Source organism: Paroedura picta, chromosome 8, assembly GCF_049243985.1.
Source record: "Paroedura picta isolate Pp20150507F chromosome 8, Ppicta_v3.0, whole genome shotgun sequence".
Classification (NCBI taxonomy): Eukaryota; Metazoa; Chordata; class Lepidosauria; order Squamata; family Gekkonidae; genus Paroedura; species Paroedura picta.
In genome coordinates, this window is record NC_135376.1 from 1,607,289 (window position 1) to 1,634,066 (window position 26,778).

Consider the following 26,778-nt stretch of genomic DNA (forward strand, 5'->3'; position numbering starts at 1 on the left):
TTTGAGACCCACAAAGATTTATTCAAGGCGGGAGCTTTCCAGTGCTTGCCCTGCCGACTGTAGCATATGGGTGAAAAGTGGATCCCAAGTATGAGACAGATGGGGGGGGGGAGGAGAAATGGCCGAGGGTTTTACTGAGATCCTGAAATTTCAGGTTGGAGCTGGCCTATATCGTTGATTCACGACGGGGTGCCCCACTGTGGTGCCTCTGGAGAACTGGGTTTGATTCCCCGCTCCTCCTCCACATGCAGCCAACAAGGTGACCTTGGGCTAGTCCTAGTGCTCTTAGAGCTGCTCTCAAAGAGTAGTTCTCTCAGGGATCTCTCCGCCTTACAGGAGAGGAACGGAAGGAGATTGTAAGCTACCTTCAGACTCCTCTAAGTAAAGTGTGGTATAAAGTGTGGTATTCTTCTTCTGCATGCACAGCAGACGCATTTCCCTCGTATGACTATGAGGAAGCTGCAACAGGCCTCTTGTGGCTGGCTCTGCCTCCTAGGGGAGTCGTTTTTGTCTGTCCCTGCCACACTGTGCAAGAACTGCAGGGGGGCCCACAGATGGCATTTTGGAAATAAAATACGGGTTGGATCCTGCAGATCTGGTCAGCTAGGCGATCTCCCTTCCTCTCTCGACTCCTGTATGTGGGATTACCAGCTCTGGGTTGGGAAAGACCAAGAGATGGGGGCCGGGTAGGGCCTTGGCTTGGCGGCATTTGAGGAGGGACTCAGCAGGTTACAAAGGACGACCCCCCCACCCCCCCAGCAACCAATTTCTCCAGGGAACTGAGCTGGGTCATCTGGAAATCAGCGGTAACAGCGGGAGGTCTGCAGGTGCCGCCTGGAGGAGGGGCCGAGGGAGGGGAAACCGTGTGCCCAACTTGTCCTGGGCTGAGAAGGAGGGTTGCCGCAAGTCTCAGCCCAAGTCTGAGTAAACTTCCACCAGGAAACAAAATCCGGCCCCCCTCAAAAGCCAACACTCCCCCGCGCGAGGGAATAGCCCAGCTTGTTCCGGTTCCCGATGAAGGACATCAGGCCCGTGTAGGTCTCGATGGGGATGGGCTCGTACTCCACCCTCACCCCCTCCGTTCGGGCCGGATCCTTCGTCTGCACATTCCGCACCGCCGGCACCAGCTGAGAGGTGAACGCAGAAATCTGTCACGGAACAAGAGAGAGCCCTTGAAGCTGGAGAGGCCGTGGCATCCCTGGTTTAGGATGCTCAGCGCTCCTTGCATGGCTACACAGGCCTCTGCCCCAGGGACCTTACAGTATAGAACATATACAGGTGTGGACGATGGGGGAGGCAGGGCTGCCTGCTCAGGTTGGGGAACTCCAGGCGATTAGGGGATGGGACAAAATGCAACTTCTGTGCTGCCCCTACCCCTGGCTCTACTTTTCTGGTCGCTGCTTCTCGCCTTATTGGACCTTGGAGGGCAGCAGTAGTTCCCCACATTAAATGGCATCTCCAGCAATAGACAGCATTTCCTGGCATATAAGACTACTTTTTTCCTCTGAAAAACATGCCTCCAAGTGGGGGGGTCGTCTTATATGCCGGGTGCCCTTCAGTTGGGATAGACATATTGGCCCATAATACTGTAATGTAATGTAACAATCTATATTTTGAGTGGAAATGTTGGGGGGTCGTCTTATACGCCCAGTCGTCTTATACGCCGACAAATACGGTAACGCCCCCCTGACCTGGGTTGGCGAGATCTCCTGCGATCTCGGAAGCTAAGCGGGGTCGTCCCCAGTTAGTGCTTGGATGGGAGACCCCCCCCAGGAGGATGTCCAGGGTTGATGCACAGAGGCAAAGTACTTCTGAACACCCCCTGCCTTGAAAACCCCATGAGGCCCCCCCCCCACTCTTAGGAATTTAGGATGCTCTGGGCTGATCCTGCGTAGTAGTAGTAGTAGTAGTAGTAGTAGTAGTAGGAGAAGGAGAAGGAGAAGGAGAAGGAGAAGGAGAAGGAGAAGGAGAAGGAGAAGGAGAAGGAGAAGGAGAAGAAGGAGAAGAAGGAGGAGTTGGTTCTTATATGCCGCTTTTCCCTACCCGAAGGAGGCTCAAAGCGGCTTACAGTCGCCTTCCCATTCCTCTCCCCACAACAGACACCCTGTGAGGGAGGGGAGGCTGAGAGAGCCCTGATATTCCTGCTCGGTCAGAACAGTTTTATCAGTGCCGTGGAGAGCCCAAGGTCACCCAGCTGGCTGCATGTGGGGGAGTGCAGAATTGAACCCGGCTCGCCAGATTAGAAGTCCGCACTCCTAACCATTACACCAAACTGGCTCTGAGCAGGGGGTTGGACTAGATGGCCTGCATGACCCCTTCCAACTCTAGGATTCTGTGATTCTATGAATTTCTCAGCATACGCTGCGGTTTCGAAGGGGAAATTCAAACAAATTAGCTGAAATTTGGATACACCTGGAAATGACCTCAGCATGTTAGGGTCGTCAGGGGTGACACATCGGGTTTTGGGCAAAACTCTAGGGTTTGTGGCCAGTAATTACCAATGAGTTTCCCCAAAAGACAGAATGTTGCCCCTGAATCTCTGATGTACCAATGTTTTCTGGATGACGTGAGCCTGCTGGATGCTCTTCAGGATTCCAATAAGAATCATAGAGTTGGAAGGGGCCATAGAGGCCATCTAGTCCAACCCCCTGCTCAACGCAGGATCAGCCCTAAGCATCCTAAAGCATCCTAAGTGGGAGGGGGGAGCTCCCAGAGAGCAACCCCCTCCCCTGCTGGTGGTGGGGCAGTGCCCGTCAGCTCAAATGAGCCTGGGTGTGGGACGAGAGGGTGGCAGACACCCATGGGCCAGCCTCCGGTCTCTTTGCCGCAACCAACTTTAAGATATCTCCCGGGTTTCCTATATTGCCATCCTGCAGCCGCCTCCTTCCCCACCCTTCATTCCTGCGGTTCCTCTCCTGTCCTTCACCTTTCCCCAGGCCTTCTGCCCCCTTTGTTCAGTCTCCCAGAACTGCTCCCCACCCCCCATCCTGCTTCACAGAGTGACTCTCTCTCTCTCTCTCTCAGGCCTGTGTGATGCTTCAGCCCCGGGCAGACAGACAACCCCCCCTTCCCTTGGAGAAATTGGGCTGTCAACATTCGGACTGCTAGTCTTTTTGCTGGGCTGCCGGACTGTTTGCTTTCCTCCCACATCTGCCTCTATGCAGATACAGATCAGCACTGCAGGTCTGGGAGGGGGCTGGCTTCGGCAATGGAAATGCCAAGATGGCGAGCAGGAACCCAGCAAAAGGTTGGGGGAAGGCGGGGCGAGTTGGTGTCTCACGGAGGGGAAAGTAGGTCATCCTTCGGAAGCCGGCAGGGAGGTTCCTGCCTCACCTGCGGAGACACTGGCGGAGTTGAGGCACCGAGGAAATCTCCTGGAGGGAAACTGGCATTGGTTTTCGACTCACTGCGTCAGCTGCCAGGATGTGATGCAGGCACGGAAAACTGCACCATTCGACTGCAAGCACCTCCCCACCCACCCATTCCCCAACTTCAGAAAGAGGAATTTTGCAACTGCAATGATTACAGCCCTGCCTGCTGTCGGCTTCTTAAGCACATTTCCCCAGCCCTTCCTTCCTTCCTTCCTTCCTTCCTTCCTTCCTTCCTTCCTTCCTTCCTTCCACCCTGAGTCCTATTCTCCTTCCTTCCTTCCTTCCTTCCTTCCTTCCTTCCTTCCTTCCTTCCTTCCTTCCTTCCTTCCTTCCTTCCTTCCACCCTGAGTCCTATTCTCCTTCCTTCCTCCCTCCCTCCCTCCCTCCCTCCCTCCCTCCCTCCTGAGAGCCAGTTTGGTGTAGTGTTAGGAGTGCGGACTTCTAATCTGGCATGCCAGGTTCGATTCTGTGCTCCCCCACATGCAGCCAGCTGGGTGACCTTGGGCTAGTCACAGCACTGATAAAACTGTTCTGACCAGGCAGTGATATCAGGGCTCTCACAGCCTCCCCTGCCTCACAGGGTGTCTGTTGTGGGGAGAGGAAAGGGAAGGCAATTGTAAGCCTTTGAGACTACTTTGGGTAGAGAAAAGCGGCATATGAGAACCAACTCTTCTTCTTCTTCTTCAGTAATCTCAGGGCTCTCTCAGCCTCCCCTCCCTCACAGGGTGTCTGTTGTGGGGAGAGGAATGGGAAGGCGACTGTAAGCCGCTTTGAGCCTCCTTGGGTAGGGAAAAGCGGCATATAAGAACCAACTCTTCTTCTTCTCCCTCCCTCCCTCCCTCCCTCCCTTCCTGGCTTCGGTTGAGATGATCAGATTCGTTGTGGGGAACAGCCCTCTCTGCAAACCATCTATGCCCTCAAAGTCCGCAGGAGTCCCCGCAGTTCTTTCCTCCCAGTTTTGTTCTGGCTGAATCGGATGTTTTGTTGAAAGCCACTTGGGCGAGAAACGTGCAGCGTGAGGGACTCCCCCGCACACGTACCTCTCGCCCTTCCTGGGAGCATGCGAAGAAAGACCAAGCGCCTACAAAGGGGCCGCTCCAGAGAACGCTTGGATTAGCCCCCCTCTGAGGCGAAGGCATGTCCCTCACGAACAGCCAGTGCCCTCAGCTCTCGGCCCTCGCAGCACCTGGATCAGGTTGCCAGCATGCTAGGAGCGCAGGTGGGGAGATAATTCCAGGGAGGTGAAAACGCTGCTTATGACCCAAACAAGCAAGGTGCTGAGCGTGTGCGGAAGAGAGTTCATGTTTCATGGCGCAGTTTGAGGGACGCGCATGCAGGCCACTTCCTGTTTACGTTAGCGGACAAAGAGACCATTCTGCAAGGATTTGGACGGTGTGCTTTGATACTTTGCTGGCACCCACTGCTGCTTTCTCGCTCTTGCGACTTTCCTGTGCGTGTCCCCATTTTGCAGTTTCTTGGGAGGCGCCACCCTCCACTCCCCCCCCCACAAGGCACACAGGCCTTCTGTAGCCCTTGGTTTGACCAGAGGGGATGAGGCACACAATGCACCCCCCAAGCAGACCACAGTATCACCCGTGGCCATGCCCCTGATTTCTTTTCCCCATCTTTCTTTTAAAAAATAGATAAACAGCAAGGAGACCGTGACACAGCAAAGGTGGCAGGGGGCAGGGGCTCATGGGAATTGTAGTCCATGGACATCTGGAGGACCACAGGTTGACTACCCCTGCTCTAGGCCGCCAACGGGCACATGGCACCCTTAACTACAGCCCATGCCCGTCAGCTTTCCCACCTGGCAGATGTCGCTAAACGTCTGGCTGATGCTCTTCACCGGATGCTCCATGAAGGTGGCGTAAGGCACATCGGTGGAAAACGGGTTCCAGCGGGACAGGAAGTCAGGTTCTTGCTGCTTGCTCCAGCAGATTCGCATGCCTTCGCCTTCTCTCCTAGGAAGGCAGAATGTTTCAAAAGATCAGTTTCCATTCTGGGAAAACTCCAGGCTCAGCATGGAGGTTGGGAACCTCGTGGCGGCCCCAGCCCTGAGCACAGCTAGGAAGGGCAGGGTAGAAGGATAAAGACACATTCTTCGTATTTATGGCAGGACCTGTCTCCTTATGGATTCTCTGTACAGAGCAATGTACCTGAATGGCCCGCCACACACAAAGCAAGCCTTTCTGGAAGACTATTGAGCCTTCTGTTTGTTCAAGGGGGGGGGGAGTCAGAGCCAGGCCCAGCCGTTTTGGATGCTTTCCGAGCCTTCCCAACTCAGGATCCTGTGTCTGTGTCCTGCCACCTTTGGTCAGCCTCTGCCAAGTGCAGGGGCAGGGAGGATGGCACCCCTTCCGGCATGGCCTGGAAATGACCCATCGTCATGCCTGGGGTGACACTGGAGCACTTTCCCCAAACCCTAGGCTTTAACCACGGAGTCTGGGGCAAGTGGTTTAGCATCCCCTGACCTCATGGGGTCCCTTCTGGGTCATGCTGGAATTGATATCACTATTATTCATGTTTGTTAAAGGTCTAGACCCCCCCGCCTCCCAAGATGGCTCAGGGCTGTGGTCACGATGGGTTAGAAATAACAGCAAATTAATAATAATATCAACATCAACATTAACAATAGAAAACATAATATAAAGAGAGAAGTAGCAAATCAGCAGCGTTAAGCACTAGCAGAATCTCCAGATGTTCACTGCCCAGAAGTCTCCAGACTAGCCGCCTCTCGATGGGGGTGTTTTGGAGGGGAAGACCAGAATGTCTTTAAGTCTTTGCCCCCAACCAAAAGCTCAGTGGAAGAGCTCCCTCTTGCAGGCCCCGAGGAACTGTGCCAGCTCCAGCAGGGCCCAGATCTCCTCCGGGAGCTCATTCCTCCAAGAAGGGGCTAGGACTGAAAATGTCCTGCCCCTGGCTGAGGCCAAACATCCTTGGGACCAGGGATCACCAAGCATGCTTTTCGGGGACGTAGGCAGAGAGGCAGTTCCCCAGGCTGCGGATGGTCTTGAGGGTATCAAACCCTTAAACCTGATCCGGAGTTCCATTGGAAGCCAGTGCAGCAGCAAAAGCAAGGGCTGAATGTGGGATTGTGCCCCCTCCCCAGGGGCATCATCCAGACCAGGGGTGGGCAAAGTGTGGCCCTCCAGATTTCCATGGACTACAATTCCCATGAGCCCCTGCCAGCTGGCAGGGGCTCATGGGAATTGTAGTCCATGGAAATCTGGAGGGCCACACTTTGCCCACCCCTGATCCAGACATTCTGGGACCCAGAAGCCCCATTCCAAGCAGAAAAATGTGCATTCTCTCTCCCCTTTCCTGGCCCACATCATCTTAAGAAGAGAAAGTTGTGACATTAGCATTGCTTGGACAGAATGAACACAGGGATACAGGAAGCGGCCAGGTACGGGGTCAGGTCCTGGTCCACTCAGGTCAGTTAAGCCTATTCCAGGGCCTCAGGCAGGAGATGCCACTCTCATTTTGACTTGGAGATGCCAAGGACTGAACCTGGCACCTTCTGCCTGCCAAGCAGATGTTCGACCGCTGAGCCATGGACTCGGGTGGCTTCAGGTCGTTGGCAACTTAAAATGTCTCCTGAGAACATACAGGTTTTGGATTAATTGCTGGTTAGAAATGTGGCATGTCCTTTGTTAATTTTTTTTAAAAATCTGCACGTTTTATTAAAAACCTTTTGCGGCTGCTTTCTTTCTCCCTTTCTCTTTTTTAAATAACACACCTGAAATCCTTAAAAAGAGAGAGGGTGATTAGATGTTTTTTTAAAAAAAAAACCCACTCAGGTTTCCCATTTGAAATCCGAAGACCCTGGCTGAAAGCCTCCAAAACACCTCTGCGGTGGGTGCCAAAGCTCTGGAGTGGATTTGCATTGTCTGCGAAAATGAAATAAACCCTCTGGTTCTCCCTCCCCTTCCCTCTCTGCAAAGACCACAAAAACACAGCTCTGCGGCGGGTTCCAAATTCAGAGCGGTCCCCAAGCGCTCTCGGTGCTGGCTCCTCCATTCAGAGAGCACCTGGCTCTGAAGAGCTCCCTGCGTGTACAACGAGCACCCTTCTCTTTTGGGGACAACCGTGAGGAACACTCTATGGCAGGGGTAGTCAAACTGCGACCCTCCAGATGTCCATGGACTACAATCCCCATGAGCCCCTGCCAGCAAATGCTGGCAGGGGCTCATGGGAATTGTGGTCCATGGACATCTGGAGGGCCGCAGTTTGACTACCCCTGCCCTATTGCCTGGGAGAGCTTTTGGGTAGACCCTCTCCCCCTGCAAAAGGGATGGTAGCTTCCACACGCTGCTGACCTCAAGAAGGAAAGGAAGGAGGGTCGCCAATTCTGGTTTGGGAGTTTCCTGGAGATTGTGGGAGTAGGCAGGCTTTGGGGAGGGGGAGCAGCTCTGTGGCTACAACGCCCCCCCCCCTCCAGAGCCAGAGTCCTGCAGCACCTTCCAGCATGGGTCGGGGCTTCCTTGAGTGTTGGCTCACAGGTGGGACCCCCACATCGTGCCACAATTCCAAAGGCACCCGCAGGCTCTGAAGGAAGGTGCGGGGACCCCTGCCCCGAGGAGGCTCTGGGAAATCCTCTTGAGCCCCACAAACCTGTCCTAGAGAAGACATTGAAGTCTTGGAATCCTCTGGGCGAAGGAACGGTTAGAGAACACGGTTCCCTGTTCACCCGCCCGGTGCTGGACGTCGGGGTCACTCAGTGAAGAAGCCAGGTTAGTTCAAACCGATGGCCCCCGCAGTCCCACCCTCTGTGCCACACAGCGGCTAAAATCCAGGTGCCCACCCACTGTACCCCCCCCCCCAGCACCAGTAATGCTGAGCATCAGGGCCCCTGGCAGACAAATAACCCCTCTGAGGGACGTCTGCTCCGCATATTCCTCCAGGCCCCTCTTGAAAATGTATGTTCTTGTAGCCACCAGCCCTTCCTGCGGAGGGAATTCTACACGTTCATGATTGTTTGGGTGAGGAAGTGAATTTCAAGGCACAGAGAACGAAATACTTGTTTCCGTCACAGGCACCATGGGCGGCCCTGAAAAAGGACCAGAAGGACCTGGGGAAGAGATTCCTGTGGACGGGTTTGGTCCGTGAGAGGTGCAGGCCACCTGGGTCGATGCACTTTGCCCTCCGTTGTACAAAGTGTAGCTACAATCATGCAGTCCTTAGGGGGCTTCTGTGAGATCCACACACACACACACACACACACACACAGCTTCACAACCCCACACTGGTTCTTCAGACAAAGAAAGGTTACAAAGAGCATTCTTTTTTCCCTCTGCCTTCTTTTCTCCCTCCCTGGTGATGCTGCCAGTCTTGTTTCCCCAAATTCTCTTTGCAAATCCATCCCCCCCCCTTAAAAGTTCCCAATGCAGCCACTGAGCAAAGAAGCAGAAGAAAAAGAGTTGGTTCTTATATGCCGCTTTTCTCTACCAAAAGGAGTCTTAAAGCGGCTTCCAATCACCTTCCCTTTCCTCTCCCCACAACAGACACCCTGTGAGGGAGGGGAGGCTGAGAGAGTGTTAATATTCCTGCTAGGTCAGAACAGCTTTATCAGGACTGTGACTGGCCCAAGTTCGCCCATCTGGCTGCGTGTGGGGGAGCAGGGGACAGGGGTCGGCACCCCGCTGCCTCTTCAAACCCCTCTCCCTCCCCTCAGATTTCAGAGAAGGAATGAATAATGTAGCCCCGGGTGGCGCATGGAGATTTACGAGGAAACCCAGACGCTCTCGCTCTGGCCCGGAGGAAGGGCGGGGAGGCACACCCAAAAGAAAGGGAGAGCAAACACCGGAGATGAAGCCGAGGTTTACCCAGGGGAGGGCTTTGAAAAGGTGGAGGAATGGAGAGTGAAAGCCACTTCTTGGGGGGGGGGAAGAGAAAAGTCCCCCCTTCCCGGCCATGTGCCTCTCTTCCTGCTGCACCGGTGTTGACGGACACCCCCAAAGGGAAGCTGAACAGCGTCTGGCACGGAGCGGGCCCAGTGAGTGCCCATGGGTTCTTCAAGTTACATGACATCAGGGGAAGTCCCCCCCCCCGCTCCGAATGACAGCCCAGTCCCCAGAGTCCCTGGCACCGAATCAGAAAAAGAAGCCTTTTTCCACCTTCCGAGCGTGTTTACACTCCTATCCAGCCCCTCGGGCTGTTCCAAGCCCCAATCGGGCAGGTGCTGCTTTCTTTCATGGGCTCCTCCGCAGTCTCCTGGCTCCCACCCAAGCCCTTCCCACATGCTTCAGCTAATCAAGCAGATTATCTCTTTGCTGATCCTGCCCTTGGAAGACAAGCAGGGAGCTCACGGGAGCCAAGTCAGACCTGCCAGCTCCAGGTCGGGAGGCAAGGGAGACAACTCTGCTCCATCTTCTGTATGGCAGCCCCTCGAGTATTAGAAGGTGGTTCTCAGATCCCCTCTCAGTCGGCTCCTCTCCAGGCCAAACAGACCAGGCTCCCCCAACCTTCCCTCATAGGACTTGGGCTCCAAACCCCTCACCATCTTTGTTGCCCTCCTCTGGACACGCTCCAGTTGGTCTACATCTTTCTTTAGTTGTGGTGCCCAAAACTGAACACAGGACTCCAAGGGAGGCCTTACCAGAGGAAAGAGTAAACCTCATGTGATCTGGACACTATACTTCTTTTGATACAACTCAAAATCCCATTAGCCTTTTTAGCCATCAAGTCCCACTGCTGACTCATGTTCAGTGTCGGGTCTACCAAGACCCCCAGATCCTTTTCACACGTTCTACTGCCAAGACAAGCCTCCCCCGTCCTATAGTGATGCTTGTGATTTTTCCTACCTAAATGCAGAAATTTACATTTTTCACAACTGAAATCCATTTTAGCCCAGTTTTCCAGCCTGTCAAGATAGAATTATAGAATCATAGAATCATAGAATCATAGAGTTGGAAGGGGCCATACAGGCCATCTAGTCTAACCCCCTGCTCAATGCAGGATAGAATCACAGAATCATAGAGTTGGAAGGGGCCATACAGGCCATCTAGTCCAACCCCCTGCTCAACGCAGGATCGGCCCTAACCATCCTAAAGCATCACCCTGTATCCTGATTCTGTCTTCTGCTGTGTGTGCTCCCCCTCCCAGTTTAGTGTCACCTGCAAATTCAGTAGGCACCCCCTCTATTCCTGATGGCACCTGGGCTTTGGCCACTCTGTGTTGGCCTGTTGGGCCACTGGTCTGATCCATCATGGCTCCTCTTACATTCTTATGCCTGGGGCAGGGAATCTCTGTCTTCTTCCTGCCCGAGGGGGCACTGAAGGAACATTCTTGCCCCTTCTTGACTATGTGTTCCTGCTTTAACTGCTCCCCCCCCCTCCATACACACTGGGTTTTCTGCCCCCCCCCCTGCGAGAGATGCTCCAGAGGTTACGCCCACCAAGCGAAGCAGCCAGGAGAAAAAGATAATTACAGGGATTCCTGCCAGAGTTTACAAGGCAACGTAAGAACCAGAGTAAAATCAAAGTGGGAAACAGAGTGAGGGCTTTACTAGCCACTTAGGGAGATGCTATTCATGCGTTTGAAGAAAGCGTTTCCAGTCCCTTGGAGAGAGACGAAGACAGAATTAATAAATCCCCCCAAGCTTACGTGTCCGGCATACCCCAAGCAAATATCGCCCCCCCCCTTCACCATCTCTCCCCATTTTCTCTCCCAGGCAGTGGCCCCTGGATTCTTTTTGGCCGTGCCTCCAAAACCAGATTTGCCTTCTTACTAGGGTTGCCAACTCCAGCTTGGGAAATACCTGGAGATTTTTAGACAGTGTTGGGGGGGGCATTTGGAGAGGGGAGGGAGCTCCATATGAATGTGATTTCGTACCTCAGTGCTTGGGGATATTCTGTTTAGGGCTTGGAAATCTCCCAGAAATACAGTTAATCTCCAGACTGGTCTAGTGGTTAAGAGCTGTTAATCTGGCAAACTGAGTTTGATTCCCTGCTCCTCCATACGCAGCCAGCTGGGCGACCCTGCATTAGTCACAGTCCTATGAGAGCTGTTCTCCTAGAGCAGTCCTGCCAGAGCTCTCTGAGAAGGCAACTTGAAGCTACTGAAAACCGGGGTACAAAAACCAGCAGGTCTTCTTCTCCAGATCTCTGTCAACAGGAGCTGAGTAGTAATTCCAGGTGTGCTCTCCAAGCAACAGCTGGATTCTGGGAAGGTCCCAGAGCAACATGGGTTTGAGGTTTGGGCCCCGTCCCTCCGGGCCGTCTGCTTGCAGAGCCAGCCCCCCTCCCAGGCTGTATTTGCAGCACCTCTGAGATCTTCTCCGTCTCCACCCTAAAGCCAGACAAAGCCCTGCCTTGGCCCAGCTGGGATAATCCCATCAGGATGGGCAAATCTCTCCTCAGTGTCCTCTTAATTGCTGACATGGTTTCAGGAGATAAATCATTTAGGGAAAGCATTTCCGCCTGTGCTGTGCCTGAATCTGCTGTTCTCCCTACGAAGGGAATCGCCAAGCACGGTGGCTCCTCTTCTGGAGAACTGGGTTCAGTCCCCCCCTCCTCCTCTGCATGCAGCCAGCTAGTTGACCTTGGGCCAGTCTCAGTTCTCTCAGAGCTCTCTCAGCCCCACCTGTTGTGTGGAGAAGAAGGGAGGCAACGCGAAGCTGCTTGGAGACTCCTTTGAGTAGTGAAAAGTGGGGCACAAATCACAGCTTTTCTTAAAGAGTTTTTTTTAATTGCAAGACACCAACCTGGTAGCCAAACTCCAGGGTGAAAAACGCCAAGCACTCCAGTGCAAAGCTACTTCCTGGATTGCAACCCAGGTTGCCATCCTCCAGGGCAGGTCTGGAGGTCTCTCAGAAGCACCATCAATCTCCACACTACAAAGACCAGTTGCCCTGAAGAAAGCAGCTGCTTTGGGGTGGGTGGGCGCAGGGCCATGGTTCCCTCCCCCTTGGAGTGGGCAGCCCTGGCATCTGCTCCCAGCAGCCTGGGGTCTGGGCATAGGCCTCCTCCTAAAGCCGGGCATGCTTAGGGCTGATCCTGCGTTGAGCAGGGGGCTGGACTAGATGGCCTGTATGGCCCCTTCCAACTCTAGGATTCTGTGATTCTAGGATTCTAACACACAGGGGAGGCAAGGACAGAGAGCAGCGCCACAGCCTTGGCCACGCTAGGGAAGGGAAGCAGATTGTGGAGAGCAGCGTGTGAGGTGCTTTTGCAAGCGTCCCCCTGTTTGAGTGACCTCAGCCGGCCTTTTGGGGAGGGGGTGCTTCAGAGGAAGGGGGCGGGGCTGGGCTTGAAAGGCGAGTACCAGATCTTCCCTGGACAGTCCGTGAGGACTCTTCCCCCTTTCTATTCAAAGTTGTTTCTCCTCACAGTAAAACGATTTTATTCTTCAAGCGGTTTGGAGCTTCTCCCTGCTTTGCGTCTTGAAACTCTGCCCACACAAACCATCTCCAGGGAAAGTCAGCTCTCTCGTTCTGAGATCTGGGGTATTCCAGATGAGCCCCCTGGAGATCGGCAGCCCCCTCTTGGGGTCGTCTTTGGGGACAGGGCTGTGCGGAGGAGCAGACCGTCTTGCAGGAGAAGGGAAGCCCAGGATCGGCGGTGCTGCTGCTTGCAGCATGTTCGGTCCTGATTTAAAGCTTCGTGCAATTTTCCAAGGGGAGGAAGGCCGTGGTCACGTCAAAAGAGAAAATGCATCCGGGAGCAGGTTTGTGGGTTGGCACCACAGCTCTGTTTTCTTTTCCTTTTTTTGGCCCTGATTGATATTTTTTTAAAAATATGCAAGATCTGAAATGATGATGGCGTTAAACACCCTCATTACTCGTTCCAGTTAACCACCTGAGTCAGGTTGATTCTTTGGTGTGTGCTTTCGGCCCCTTCAGGGGATCTGAGTGCTTTGACCAGCCCCAGCAGAGGCGCCGAGCAGTTCCTGGAGGGACGGGGCTGTCTGTCTGGCAGCAGCTCTCCCCGTGCCTGGCAGAAGCCGTGAACTCCCTCCTCTGCCCTCCCTCCCACCCCAGCACAGAACAAGTCCCTTCCGAACCGAGGGCCAGAGCCTTGGCCAGCTCAGACTGATGGGAAATGCCGCAGCCATTGGGGGAGGGCTTCTGGAGACCGGGCCCTGCTGGCGCATCTCCTGACAGCAACCTGGTTTCCGAGTGTTGGGCTGGAGGGGCCACTGGCCCAATGCAACCTGGCTCCTCTTGTGTTCTTCTGTCTGGGGCAGGGATGCCCCCTCTTCTTGGTGCTCGGGGGGGGGGGGCAAGAGCAGGAGGACTCCTGGAGTTCTGGCCCCACTGCAGGACCTCCTGGGGGCACTGCCTGCTGGGAGAGGGAGCCTGCAGGACACGAGGCGAGCCACAGCCGTTAGGTCAGGCTTGCCGACTCCAGGTTAGGAAATCCCTGGTGACTTAGAGGGCAGTGCCTGCAGGGGGCTGAGTGTGGGCAGAGAAGGGCCTCTCTTGCAAGGCAACGTTGGAGGCTGCTGGTCTTTCAGCAGTGCCTGAGGGTCTTCTTGCATTTGTTTGTTCATTCGTTCTTCTTTCCCTGCCTTCCTTCTCTCTCTCTCTCTGACACCAGGCCCTGCTCATCAACGGCTGCACAGGGCTGCCTGATTAAATAATGATCTAATTTGGGGTGTGTCGGGCTGACTGTGTAGAGAAATCTGCGTCGGGAGTGTTCTGCACATTCAGTTTGGGAAAAGAACCCCCATGCCGCTTGTGAATCGGCTTTTGTATTGGCTGCAGCCCTTAAAATAATATCTTGGAAGACTTCTCTGGCCTGGGGCCGGTTTGGATCCTCTCCTGCAACGGGTGCAGATGAGAGAGACTGAGGAGGAGGAAGAGGGAGAAAAAGACCCCCCCCCCCCAACGCTGCCATACCATGCAGAGGTCCCCTGCTTGTCGCTGAAGCCCCCCTCGGAATCTGCCCTTGAAAGCCCTGCGGTTGGCTCCGTTGTATTTAGGGCAGTGTTGTAAACTGGAGGCCATGCAGGTGCCTTTAGGCGCTGCTTTGTGGGAGCCGCAGTTCTCCCCTGCCGGGGATCATGCAGTTACTTGGCCCATGGGGTAAGTCACGCTCTGCAGCATAGAAGGGGGAGGGGGTGGAGAAGATTGGTGGGAATTCTTGCCCCCAACCTTATGGCTGACTAGAGTGGCCAGCTCCAGGTGGGGAACTACCTGCAGACTTTGGCAGTCTTCAAGCCAAGGTTGGATACACACTTTTCTTGGATGCTTTAGGATGCTTAGGGCTGATCCTGCATTGAGCAGGGGGTTGGACTAGATGGCCTGTGTGGCCCCTTCCAACTCTATGATTCTGTGATTCTATGATTCTATGATTTGGGGGTGGAGCCTGAGGAGGTCAAGGAGGGAGAGGGGAGGGACTCCTTATGCCCTAGAGCAGGGGTGGTCAAACTGCGGCCCTCCAGATGTCCATGGACTACAATTCCCAGGAGCCCCTGCCAGCATTCGCTGGCAGGGGCTTCTGGGAATTGTAGTCCACGGACATCTGGAGGGCCGCAGTTTGACTACCCCTGCCCTAGAGTCTGCCCTCCCAAGCTGCTACTTTCTCTGCCATTTGGAGAGCAGTTGTAATCCCAGGGGACCTCCAGATTGGCAAACCGCTCCTGGCCCAATCCAGGAAGCAGATGCCACCTCCACGCTTGTTCTCAAATGAAGAGTGTATTTGCTCTGAAGACCCTGCAGTTACCCCCTTTCTCCAGCTGATGCCTTCACCCCCCGCTGCCACACTGACCCTATTCCCACCCCACAAGTCCGCCTACGACCGAGAGGGCAAAGGACGGCGGCCCCAGAACGACTCAGTCAGTCCGCAGCTGAAACCTTCTGCGTCAAAAAGAGCCCAGCCCCAAAGTTTCCCCGTTGCCCCAGCTGCGTCCAAACCCCAAGCAGCTTCGGGCCATCCGGGTGAGCTGCCGGTCACCAGCCCGGTGAGGTAAAGTGTTTGGAGAAGCTGATCTCCGGGGCATTCAGCTCTGGCAGGCGTGCCCAGCGAGCTGTTTCCTCTGGCTCCTGTGGCCTTCCCCCTCTCACCTTGGCACAAGAATTCCACCCCTTGGCCCGGATCCCCGGAAGCCAAGCCCAGCCACGCCCAAGAAGCGTCAGCCCCGTGGAGCAGGGCTCTTGGGCAGGAGGGGGCGTTTGGGTGACCCCCAGCCAGGGACCTCGACCTGCACCAAAGGGAACGAGGGCTGCGTGTCACTGGGACGGCTCTTTGGCAGGGCGGGTCTATGCACCACGCAAAGGAGCTCTGCGCCGCTTTGCCAGAAGTCAGGGGTGACTCAGCAGCCCTTCCCACCAGCACCTCCTGAGGGAGGCCAACCTGTGGGCCAGACCAGGGGCTGGAGCTGGGGCTGGCTGTCTGCATGCGCTCCGCGACAGAGCGGTGTCCTCCACAATGAAGATTACTATTTCAGGGTGCGCCCAGAGGGTGAGGATCCAGTAGGGTTGCTAAGTGGGGAGAACTGGGGAATTGGGCATAGAAGTAGGGATGCCAGCCTCCAGGTGGAATGACAGCTCATGTCCTGAGCACACAGCTCAGCTCCCCTGGAGAACAGGCCTGCTTTGTATTACCATTACTACTACTACTACTACTACTACTACTACTACTACTACTACTACTACTACTACTACTACTACTACTTCGATTTATTTCCCACCGCTCCCAAAGTCGGCTTGTGGTGGGGTACAGGTGTCCACAATAAAACCCTGATAAAACCCACAGACATGAAACCTCTAACAAAAAACAACAAAATCACAACAAGCACAGCAGAATAATGCAACCTTCAATTTTCACTCCCCCCAGTAATAGCTAATAGAGGGCAGTGGGAAGAGGGGCATGGATGACCTTTGGAGAGTGGACTCCAGGGCACTGTACCCTGCTGAGGTCTTTTGCCTCCCCAAGCTCCGGCCCCAAATCTCTGGGGGTTTCTGAAATTGGCAACCCTACCCCAATCCCCTGTTGGGGGTCATGGGGAACCCAGCCACCCCAATCTTCCCCGGACTGGGCCGGACAGTCCAAGAGCCAAGGGACCTGCCAGCCCACTCACACCATCGTGATGGTGGTGATGACAATGGGGGAATCTGTGGTTGCCAGCTCTGGGTCAGGAGATTCCTGGAGACTAGGGAAGGTGGGGTTTGGAGAGGGGGTTATGGGGCCTTCAACAAGGGATCATGTTAGAGAGTCTTCCCGTTTTCCCCAGGGGAACTGATCTCTGCTGCCAGGAGATCTGCTGTATTCCCAGGCGATCTCCAGTCTCTCCCTGGAGGTTGGTAACCTAGGCTCCTTTGAGAGGTGTCCTGGGCTCCTGCTAAGGGCAGACGTCTGGGCCGCCTTTGAGCCAGCCCCAGGGGAGAGGGGGCCACATACGTTGCTTATGCTCATGCACATTGCCCCAAAAGCCAGGCACCAAACTCTTTCAAGTAGTTCCACACCATGCTGAGCCACAGAGGTTGGGTTGCCAGCCTCCAGCTGGGGCCTGGAGTTCCCCTGGTCTTCAGACAACATTGCTCAGTCTTCCTTCAGGAAACGGTTCCTTCGGAGGGCAGACTCTGTGCCTTCCCCTTGCATGCTCTCCATCCACCCTGCTCCCCCCCGACCCCGGCTGGAGCCTCCAGGAATCTCCCTTCTCAGAGTTGGCCACCTAACATTCAGCTCACACATCCCCACCACAAAGCATGCAGGTGTTCAGCTGCCAAACACATTTGCAAAGAAATCTCTGCCACCCGGCAAAAAATTCCAGGAGCATTTCTCTGCCAAGGGAATAGCACAGCACAAGGCTGTCCAAAAGGGCTAAAACCAGAGTTGCCAACTCCTGGCTGGAGAATTCCTGGAGATTTGGGGCTGGGGGTGGAGAGGCCATAGAGTCCCCCCTCCAAAGCAGCACCCAGCCCACCCTCCAAATTTGGAGCTCCATCTGTAATGCCGGGAGGTCTCCAGACTCTCCTGGCTGCTGGAAGTGCTAAGAGGAAAGCCCCGCCTGCTTTCCCTTCCCTTTTTCTCCAGAGCCCAAACAAAGAGCGGTGCAGGAAGAGAACAAGGAGATCGCAAGCTCTGCTGCAGCCGGAATGCGGGGCTTGTTTTGACTTGCAGCCTCCCCTCTCAGGCACCCATTCAGAAGTTCCCTGGTGATTATTTTCTTAAGGAGCTAGCATTAGGATCACAATTCGCAAAAAAAGATTTAGAAAGCCAGGCTCCTGATAAATCTTAGGGGATATAATTACCGCCAGGGGGATCACCGTAAACCCAGAAGGCTCGGGGGGGGGGGGAAGCAGGGAAAGGCTGCCTCATTGTGGGAATACCTCACCCCTCTGGGTAGCCTGCAGGCCAGGGGCTTGCCAACCTCCAGCTGGGGCCTGGAGATCTCTCAGAATTGCAACCTTTCTGGGGACAGATCAACCCCCAGGGAGAAAAAAGTTGTTTTGGAGGGGGGGGACTCCCCCAGGACTTCCCCAGGAACTGTCCAACCTGCTGGGGTTGCCAACATCCAGGTGGTGGCTGGAGATGTCTTGGGATTAGAACTAACCTCCAGGCAATAGATAAGGTGGGGGATATTCATGCCCCTCCCATGAAAAGCCAGGAAAGGAATCTGTAGCTGGACTGAGTCAGAGGAGCTTTGGGGAATATCCAAGCATGAGGCAGATAAGCAGAAGCCATTGCAGAAACCAGGGAGGGGCGGTCTAGAAAGCTAACAAGGAAATAATAAATATCTGGAGAGAGATGAGTGTGGGGATGTGGCCAAGGCCGTTCCAGTCCAGCCCCTTGTTGCTGCCCCGCAGTGTGCAAACTTCCTAGCAGAGCATGACGGTTCCCCCCGGAAGCCTTGCTGAGCGGGACCCAGGCCCTTGCGCAGAGGGGCTCCTGCCAGCTGTGAGGCACCCAGAGCGGAGGGAACCGCCAGAAGAACCTGCCGTCTGGCAGCCCCTTGTCCTCACCTGTCCAGGGACCGCTCTGGGAAGGTGAAGGATCCCAGGCAGATGCTGCGGATGTCGTTCAAGGGGACCTTCTGGATCTGGAGGCACTTGAGCATGATGAAGTCGTACTTGCAGATCAGCAGCGCCAGGTCTGTGATAACCACGACACGCTCCCTCTCGTTGTTCCAGTGGTCGATCCTAGAAAAAGTCAATGCGCTGGTAGAGATCTTTCTCCTCACCCCCTTCCTGGTCCTGTTAACTGGAGATGCTGCCAGGGATTGAACCTGGGACCTTCTGTCTGCCAAGCAGAGGCTCTGCCACTGAGCCAGAGTCTCAGGTCAAGGTCTTTCCCATCCCCTCCTGCCTGGTCCTTTTCACTGGAGATGCTGCCAGGGATTGAACCTGGGACCTTCTGCCTGCCAAGCAGAGGCTCTGCCACTGAGCCAGAGTCTCAGGTCAAGGTCTTTCCCATCCCCTCCTGCCTGGTCCTTTTCACTGGAGATGCTGCCAGGGATTGAACCTGGGACCTTCTGCCTGCCAAGCAGAGGCTCTGCCACTGAGCCAGAGTCTCAGGTCAAGGTCTTTCCCATCCCCTCCTGCCTCGTCCTGTTTACATGGAGATGCTGCTGCACTCGAAAGCTCCCACCTTGAATAAATCTTTGTTGATCTTAAAGGCCCTACTGGACACCGATTTTGTTGTGCTACTTCAAAGCAACACGGCGACCCACTTGAACCTATCCTGAATGGCTAACGTCATCCAGGTCCGAATCTGCTCTTCTGAACTACTAGTGGTCTCTGTAGTATAGAGATCAGTTGCCATTCAGGTAGGTCTCCAGGCCTCACCTGGCCTCTCTGACCCAAGAGATCCTGACAAGCCCAGGGCCCAGAAAGGCCGCTTCAGAGCAGAGAGAAGGAGGCCGTGGGGACCAAAGCTCCAGTTCGGCTTCCTGTTTCCTGCGGACAGGGCTCAGCTCTGCTCCGTAGATGCTGCCTCACACACATGGCCTAAATGCACGGCACCCTGCAGAATTCATCCTGCCCAGGTTCTGGATTACCTGCCTGGCTGGAGCCATTTAGCCAATCACCTGCCTGAGTTTCTACCCAGGAGTTTGCTTTGTGGCCACTAGATGGCAGCCCCGGGAGTTCCATGGCCAGCTGGGAAGGGAGAGCTGCTCCAGTCTTGGAAGCTAAGCAGGATTCGTCCTGGTTAGCCTGCAGATGGGAGACTGCCAGGAAGGGCCGGGTGCTGCCGCTGCAGAGGCAGGCAAGGGCAAGCCACCTCTGAACGCCTTTTGCTGTGTCCTGCCTACCCAGGCTGGCCCGGTTTCATCGGCACTCAGAAGCTCATCCCTGGCTTGGGCTTGGCTGGGAGACCAGCAAGGAGGGCCATGGCCAGTGCTCAGAGGCAGGCAACAGCAGAGTTCCTCTGATGTCTCCGCTCCGGGCCTGGAGGTGTCCTGAAATGGCAAGTGGTCTCCAAAGAATGGAGAAAACGGCTGCTTTGGAGGGTGGGCTCCAGTCTGCAGGGCAATTCCCCGCTGAGAGCCAATAGTGATCCAAAATGGAAGCCCGTTCAGGAAAACACAGCCTGAGGACATTGTCCAGCCTCTTCCTGTATTCGCTTGGATATAAATGTCTAGAACAGGCCGTGGGTCCCTCAGCGTGATGCTGCCGCTCACACAAGCACCTTTGTGGGTGCCGGAATAGGACACAAAATGGCCCATGCCGGATGTGTGTGTGTGAGTGTGTGTGTTTGTGTGTCAGGGATGACAATCAGATGACTAAATGGAGGAACCCACAACCCGTTTTAGACATTTCTGTTAAACCACACAAACCTGAATACGTGTTTTTTTCCGAATGGATTTGCGCAAGAATTGTTTACAGCTGTAAAACTTGCAGTCTGACATTCAGGGGCTTAACATTTTTAGGGATGCTTAATTTAGGCTGTGCCTGCACTGAGCAGCGGGGTGGACTAGGTGGCCCCTTCCAACTCTACGGTTCCATGATCCTTTGTGTACACTGGATAATACATTCCTAATTTGTTGTTTATTTTATTTAATATCACCTCACCCTCTTGGTGGATTGAGCATATTTCGGGTGGTCCGTTTCTTTGTTCCCATCGCCTTCTACGGCCATGCCACCAACATGGCGGGCTAAGGGAAGGAAATCTGAGTTCTCAACGCTGTTCTAGGTGAAACATGTAAGAATGGCACACACACCCCACAAACACACACACACACTGATGCTTACTCTGTGAGAAGCCAGAAGCTGTGAGCTGTTTCTCCCATGGTCACCACATAGGCCTTCAAGTCCTGCCTAGCTTGGTCAAACGCCCCTGGCTGAAGAAATGGAAAGGGGGATGTGAGACAACTTCTAAAACTGTGCAACAACACACAACCTTCCCTTTCCTCCCTCCACCTCCCCAGTTTTGTCGTTCAGCAGCTGAATCTTTAACTCACAATTCCTGATCACGCGTCCCTGTCTAATGTTCTACACAAGGCCTGACCACACACTTAGGGGGTCACCCTCTAGGTTGAGGAATTGCATCTGGAGATCAGCCCTGGGGGAAAAGACTGCTTTGAAGGGGGGCCTGTATGGCACTGTATGCCACTGATGGCCCTGGGATTTGGCCGCTGTGTGACACAGAGTGTGGGACTGTGTGGATCGCTGTCCTGATCCAACATGGCTTCTCTTACGTTCTTATCTCTGCTTAACTTCCTTGAGGAGTGCCCAGGTGGGGGAGCTTCTGGCACAAGAACCCTGGGGTGGACTGTGCTGGGCTGCAGTCCTCAGGGGGGCTCGGTTGCCTCCTTCTCACCCCCAGACCGCCCCCCCCCTGCAAGCTTGGTCAGCCTCTTGCTCTATTCCGAGGACTTACCCTGGTGACAAAATACCTCCTCATGTCATGCTGATCTGCTTGAGGCGGCGGGTAGAGGGACCCCTCGGGAGGCGAGGATGCAGCCGGGTCAGGGGGGCTTTCTTCGGCGTTCCCAGCGTCGGCTTCCCCTCCGCCGGTCTCTCCCGGCTCCTCTTGCATTTCCACGGTTTGGAAGTCCGACATCTTGGCCCGCCTGACTCTGGGGGCGACTGAGGGCACAAAAGGTCGCCGGTGTTGCTTTGGGCGCTGCCAACCTCGTCCTCTCAGTGGCTGATTTGCATTCTTTGGGCCGCTGGCATTTTGGCTGGCTGACATTCACTCAATCCCATTTTTCCCTCCTAGGGATGCTGCAGCCAGGGGGGACCAAGGGACCCCCCAGAATCACAGGCCACCTCCAGACGACAGAGATCAGGTTGCCTGGAGTAAATGGCTCCTTTGGGGGGGGGCTCCGTTACACTATCCTACGCTGATGCCCCCCCCCCCCCAAGTCTCTGGGTCTTTCTCACCCCAGAGCTGGCAACTCTGCTTCCTCCAGTGAGGACCCAAAGTGACTCTTATCATTCTCCTCTAATCTCTTTTATCCCCACAACGACCCTCCAAGGAACGGGAGGCTGAGAGCAAATGCTTAGCTCGATGTCACCTAGCAAGCGTCCACGGCATTAGTGGAGATTCGAACCTGTGTCTCCGCTATATGAGGAGCAACAGTCTTAACCCCCCTCCCCCCAGCTCTGTATTTGACCTTGAATGGTCCAGTTGGGCCAGCACTGAAGACCTATGGGGCTACACTCTGTCGGTATGACAAACCCAAATAAACAAACAAACAAACAAATAAATAAATAAATGCAGTAAGCAAACACTCTGTGCATGCTCAGAGGCACAACCTTGCTCCCAATTATTCTTCCCCATATTCCATAGAGGAGCTCCAGCAATGAAAATAAGGTTGGGAGATGAGCTTTGCCCCGCCCCTCCCCGCACCCCATAGCTGCCTTCCTTCTGTTTCCTTCCGTTCGGCCTCATTGGGTCCTTCTGCCCCTCCACCACCAGGGGGCAGCACGGGGCCATAACTATAACTTAGGGTCGAGTCACGTTCTGGCTGGATTCGGTAGAGTTGGGTTGGGGGAGATGGTTTTCCACCTTCTTATGGGTCACTGTGTGTATTGTTCTGCTGTTTTAATGGGGTTTTACGGGATATTGTTTATGGTTTTAATTGTTAGCCGCCTTGAGGCAACAAATGTCGTGAGAGGCGGGATATAAATCCGAACATAAACAAACAAATATGTTGAGATCAACGGCCTCTTCAGCTGCGTGTTATTTGGGGTGTGGCTGAGTTACAAACAGGAAGCCAAGTCAGCACAGCAGTTATGCAGACTGACGGGGCAAGCTCCTCAAGACAAATATCTAAATTTTCAGTCCCCTTAATCTTGGCTGCAGAGAGGGCAAAGCACTCTGTCACATCTCCCTGGAAAGTACGACTCTCACATTCCTGTGACCAGATGAGAAACAGTCTGGCAGGTTGCACTGCAATCGCACTCGAGGCCTGGTATTTTGCCCCATTTAAACAAGAGGTCCACACAGTGGCCAGAGCCTGCTCGAATTCTGTTAGCCGTCTTCTGTACTTTGCATGGCAAGTCACAGTTGGTCCAGAAGGAAGGGGGGATTCCCTCTTCCCCCATCAGATTGCCAGGTGCATGATGGGAAATTCCAGATTGGGGGTGGAGCCTGGGCAGGGGAGGGACTTCCGTGGGGCATCATGCCAGTTCTGGGTACTCCACTTTCCGTGGAAGCCCCGTTCTCCAGGTGAGTTCATCTCTGCCCCCTGGAGATCAGTTGCCAGCTCCAGCTTGGGAAATACCTGGAGGTTTGGGGGGTTGGGGGAGGGGCAGGACCTCAGTAGAGTCTCCTGCCATGGCGTCCACATTCCAAACTGATCTCTGGTGTCTGGAGACCGGTTGTCATCCCAGGTGATCTCCAGGCACCACCTGGCAGCTGGCAACCCTAAGGTGTCCACTGTCCAGCCCCCCCATCCAGTCTCTCTTAAGCAGACCCCCCCCCCCGTTCCCTCCCTGCATGCTGACGGCTTCCTCACCTTGGGGAAGGGATTCTGCGTCCCCTGAAAAACTGAGCGCATCCTGGAACCGTTTCATGGCCTGCAAAGTCACGCCGACCTCTGCCAGCGGCTTCTCCTGGCACAGGCAGGGACCCCCTCCCCCCTGGGGGGGGAACACTTAGCAATATTGTGCAGCAACGCTCAGCCCCATTAGCTAATGGTTGGCGGACAGGATGTCCCGGGGCTTGGCAGAGATGCCCAAGAGAGGGGGGGGGGGGAGAGCAGGAGGAGGAGGAGGCAACGAGGGGTGCCTTTCAGAGAAAAGAGCCCCGGAAAGCTCAGCCTCTGGTGCAAAACATCCCCCCCCCCATATTACAGGAGTGAGTTGGGGGCTCCCCTGGGCCCCACACGGCAGAGGGCGCGCCGGCAGCGCGGGAGAAAATGGCTGCCTTGGAAGGCGGGCCCAAACTGCCCTGCGCCCTCACATAATCTAGCAAGAACTCTAGGGCTGGGGACTTCTTGAGGAGAGGCCTCAGGGGCCAAATCCAGCCGCCAGTAAAAGAAATCCCAGGAAACGAGAGCGGCTTCCAGGCCTTCAGAGCGGCAGGCAGGCCAGCCCCCAGGGCTACAGACAAAGCAGAACTGCAGATGGTCCCTGGTGGCATCGTTTCTGTGGGCTGCTTTGCTGGCTCAGGTTTTGAGGACCTTTAAAGGTAGACCTAGACCAGCACCTTGAACTGAACCCCCAAACATATAGGTAACCAGTTCATCAATAATCAAACAGGCAGGTACACTCTGCGCAAACTGCACGATCTGGGTAGTCTTCAAAGGCAGCCCCACATAGGGAGTGGTGCAGTAGTCTAGCCGTGAGGTTAGTGTGGTGCAGAACTTCCTGATGACTTTCAATTCTCCTCCGGTGTCTTGATAGGATCAAGGGGGGACTTCCTGCTTGTCTGAGCTCCCTTCCTCCCAGCTTCCCTACAGAAGAATGACTGCAGGTGGCTAGGTCTCTGTCTCTCTTTTCTTGTACAGAGTGATTTCGCTTCATAAATAAAACGAGTTTATTTAAGCAGCCTGGTTCCCTGCCCTCTCTGCCAGCAGTAGGCACATTGGGGTTGATGCTATGGTTTGTGGGCAAAACCTCTATGGTAGACCTAGCTTCTTACCATAGAGTTTCGCCCCAAAGCCAGAGTGCCCCGCCCCTTTTTTTTTTAGCAGAATTTTTATTTTATTTTCCAAAATTAAAGATGAAACAGTACGAATAATCTACATTATTAATACAGAAAAGGATAGGTTATGCTCTTCATTTGATACACTTAATTCCCCATTTCAGTACCCTTTTAGATTATTTTCTTAAGTAATTCAGATAAGGGCCCCATTGTTCTTGAAAGGCCAGAGTGCCCCGCCCCTGACATCACCAGCATGATAACGTTCGTTCTGGGCAAATTGTGTTTATTTCTTCTTGTCTGTTTGTCTGTAATTCCCCCTGGCGACCAGCTGGCCAGCAGTGGAGAGGAACACCCAAAACTGGGGTACCCCGGCCTGCTCTGGTGTGGATGGCCTGGCCTCCCTAACACGACCACGCCCTCTCTGGCCGCACCCCCTTCAAATGTTCCCCATTTCCCCCTCCTGTGAGCGCCCGAGGCCACAATCCTGTTTTGCAAAATGCACATCCTCAGCAGTGAATTCCAGAGAGCCAGATGTTTCCCTCCACATTATGGGATATATGGCAGGCGGGTTGCAGGATTGCCACTGTCCAGGCAGGGACGGGAGATCTCCTGCTCTTACAACCGTTCTCCAGACAGTAGGAATCAGTACCCCTGGGGGAAATTAAGACTCTGGGGGATGGGCTCTATGGACTGCACCCCCCCCCCCAAGATCTTCCCCTCCCCTGGTGCCCCCCCTTCCCCCGCACAGCTCCATGTATTTCCGCAACCTGAGCTGGCAGCCCTAAGTGGGTTAGGGGAACATGGGATTTAGTTTTTCTACTTTGGGGCTTTTTTCAGTAGCGTTTTTAAGGTTGGGGGACGGCTGGAGAGGTGGGGTTAGAGATTGGGGTGGGGAAGGCGTAATAACAAGGTAAGCACCTGGGCCCACCCATACCGGACTGCCAAGGCGGGAGCATTTAGTTTGGCCAGAAGGAAGGCCCCTAACAGGAAGACAACAGGTAGGTGCGGCGGGATAGAGATTTTGGAGGCCGCATACCTAAAACTGGGGATGAACCGGTGTGGTGTGCTCGAAGGCAGAGCCCCCTCCCCCCTAAAAGCCTCCCAGTGGCTCCTTCCCAACGTAGCCTGCCTACCTGCAGGGATCTCCTCCGGCAGCCTTACCTGGGCCAGGTGTTTTGCAGGAAGTGCCTCTCCAGCCCCTGCCCGGCACGCAGGAGGAAGCTGGATCAGGTTTCCCCGACTCCTGACAGCACAAGGGAGGCCAGCTGAGGAAGTGGGCGAGGCCAGGCCTGGTGGTCAGGTGTGTTTACACCCTTCTCTTCGGGACAAAGGTCCTCGGTGCCCACGCCCAGTGGGCAGAACGGCCCCTGTGTGGAAAGGGTGGCACCCAGGCAGTTGGCACCGGCTTGGTTTACAGAGGGCCAGGAAAGGGGACACACCTTCATCTTGCTATTGTCCTTTCGGCAGCAATTTGAAAGTGGAAGCCTGTCTGAAACCTGTCTTTGGGTTTGCAGAAGAGGGAGCCTCAGCTTGCAAAAGTATGAACTCATAATAAGCAGATGAGCATACACAGAGTGCTTTGTCTTCACCCCATCCCAAAGGAATTAGAACCTTTATCCCCTCCTCTCCCTATCAAAGGCCGCTGCAGTCATAGGGTGGCCTGCTGTGTGGGGGGGGGAAATCCCAGGGGATCGGGGGGGGGGGGCTGAAGGCCAGGAATTCAGCAGGGTGCAATGCCATTGGGTTCATCTTCCTAAGCAGCCCCCACCCCCGGAGCTGATCTCTGGATCCTGGTGATCCACTGCCATCGCAGGAGAAGTCCACTTGCCCCCTGCGGGTTGGAAACCCTTTGCAGACCAAAGCTGACCCACTGAACTGCCACAAAGCCCGTCCGAAAGGGAGAAATTTGTTCCTGTCGTCGGGAGATAGGTTGGAGAAAAGAGCCGGCGCCCAGGAGTGCCTGAAAGAGGAGCACACGTGTGGCAGGGGAGCAGGACAGGTGGCTGCGCCCTGTTTGTGCCCAAGAATGCCACTTAGGGGGAAAGGGGGGGGGAGATGGGATTTCCAGGAGCATCTCCATCCACCTTTGCAGATCGTGGGAATGTTCAGCCTGGAGAAAAGGAGGTTGAGAGGGGACATGATAGCCCTCTTTAAGTATTTGAAAGGTTGTCACTTGGAGGAGGGCAGGACGCTGTTTCTGCTGGCTGCAGAGGAGAGGACACGCAGTAATGGGTTTAAACTACAAGTACAACGATACAGGCTAGATATCAGGAAAAGAACTTTTCACAGTTAGAGTAGTTCAGCAGTGGAATAGGCTTCCTAAGGAGGTGGTGAACTCCCCCTCACTGGCAGTCTTCAAGCAAAGGTTGGAGACACACTTTTCTTGGATGCTTTAGGATGCTCTGGGCTGATCCTGAGTTGAG

At 54.7% G+C, this 26,778-nt stretch overlaps 1 protein-coding gene across 2 annotated transcripts; it reads right to left on the minus strand.

Moving 5' to 3' along the window:
* Positions 1-25,660, minus strand: TPRG1 (tumor protein p63 regulated 1). Of its 2 annotated transcripts, none has more exons than XM_077348008.1 (6): positions 25,517-25,660; positions 21,140-21,348; positions 20,512-20,600; positions 18,283-18,459; positions 5,182-5,335; positions 1-1,148 (listed from the first exon to the last, which is right to left on the minus strand). In XM_077348008.1, the coding sequence occupies exons 2-6, from the start codon at positions 21,320-21,322 to the stop codon at positions 960-962; spliced, it is 792 nt and encodes a 263-aa protein (XP_077204123.1). In that variant the 5' UTR covers positions 21,323-21,348; positions 25,517-25,660; the 3' UTR covers positions 1-959. The 2 variants fall into 2 exon arrangements, with proteins under 2 accessions (XP_077204123.1, XP_077204124.1); XM_077348009.1 differs by having other exon boundaries at positions 25,489-25,600.
* Positions 25,661-26,778: the final 1,118 nt, after the last annotated feature.

What these genes read in the sequence shown, in the direction of transcription:
- TPRG1 (XM_077348008.1), bottom strand. Translation starts at nt 21,322, where the DNA reads ATGTCGGACTTCCAAACCGTGGAAATGCAAGAGGAGCCGGGAGAGACC. An exon ending in AGCTTCTGGCTTCTCACAGA is followed by an intron (nt 18,460 to 20,511) that starts GTAAGCATCAGT and finishes GACTTTTTCTAG; the next exon opens with GATCGACCACTGGAACAACG. An exon ending in CGTTTAGCGACATCTGCCAG is followed by an intron (nt 1,149 to 5,181) that starts GTGGGAAAGCTG and finishes GTTCCGTGACAG; the next exon opens with ATTTCTGCGTTCACCTCTCA.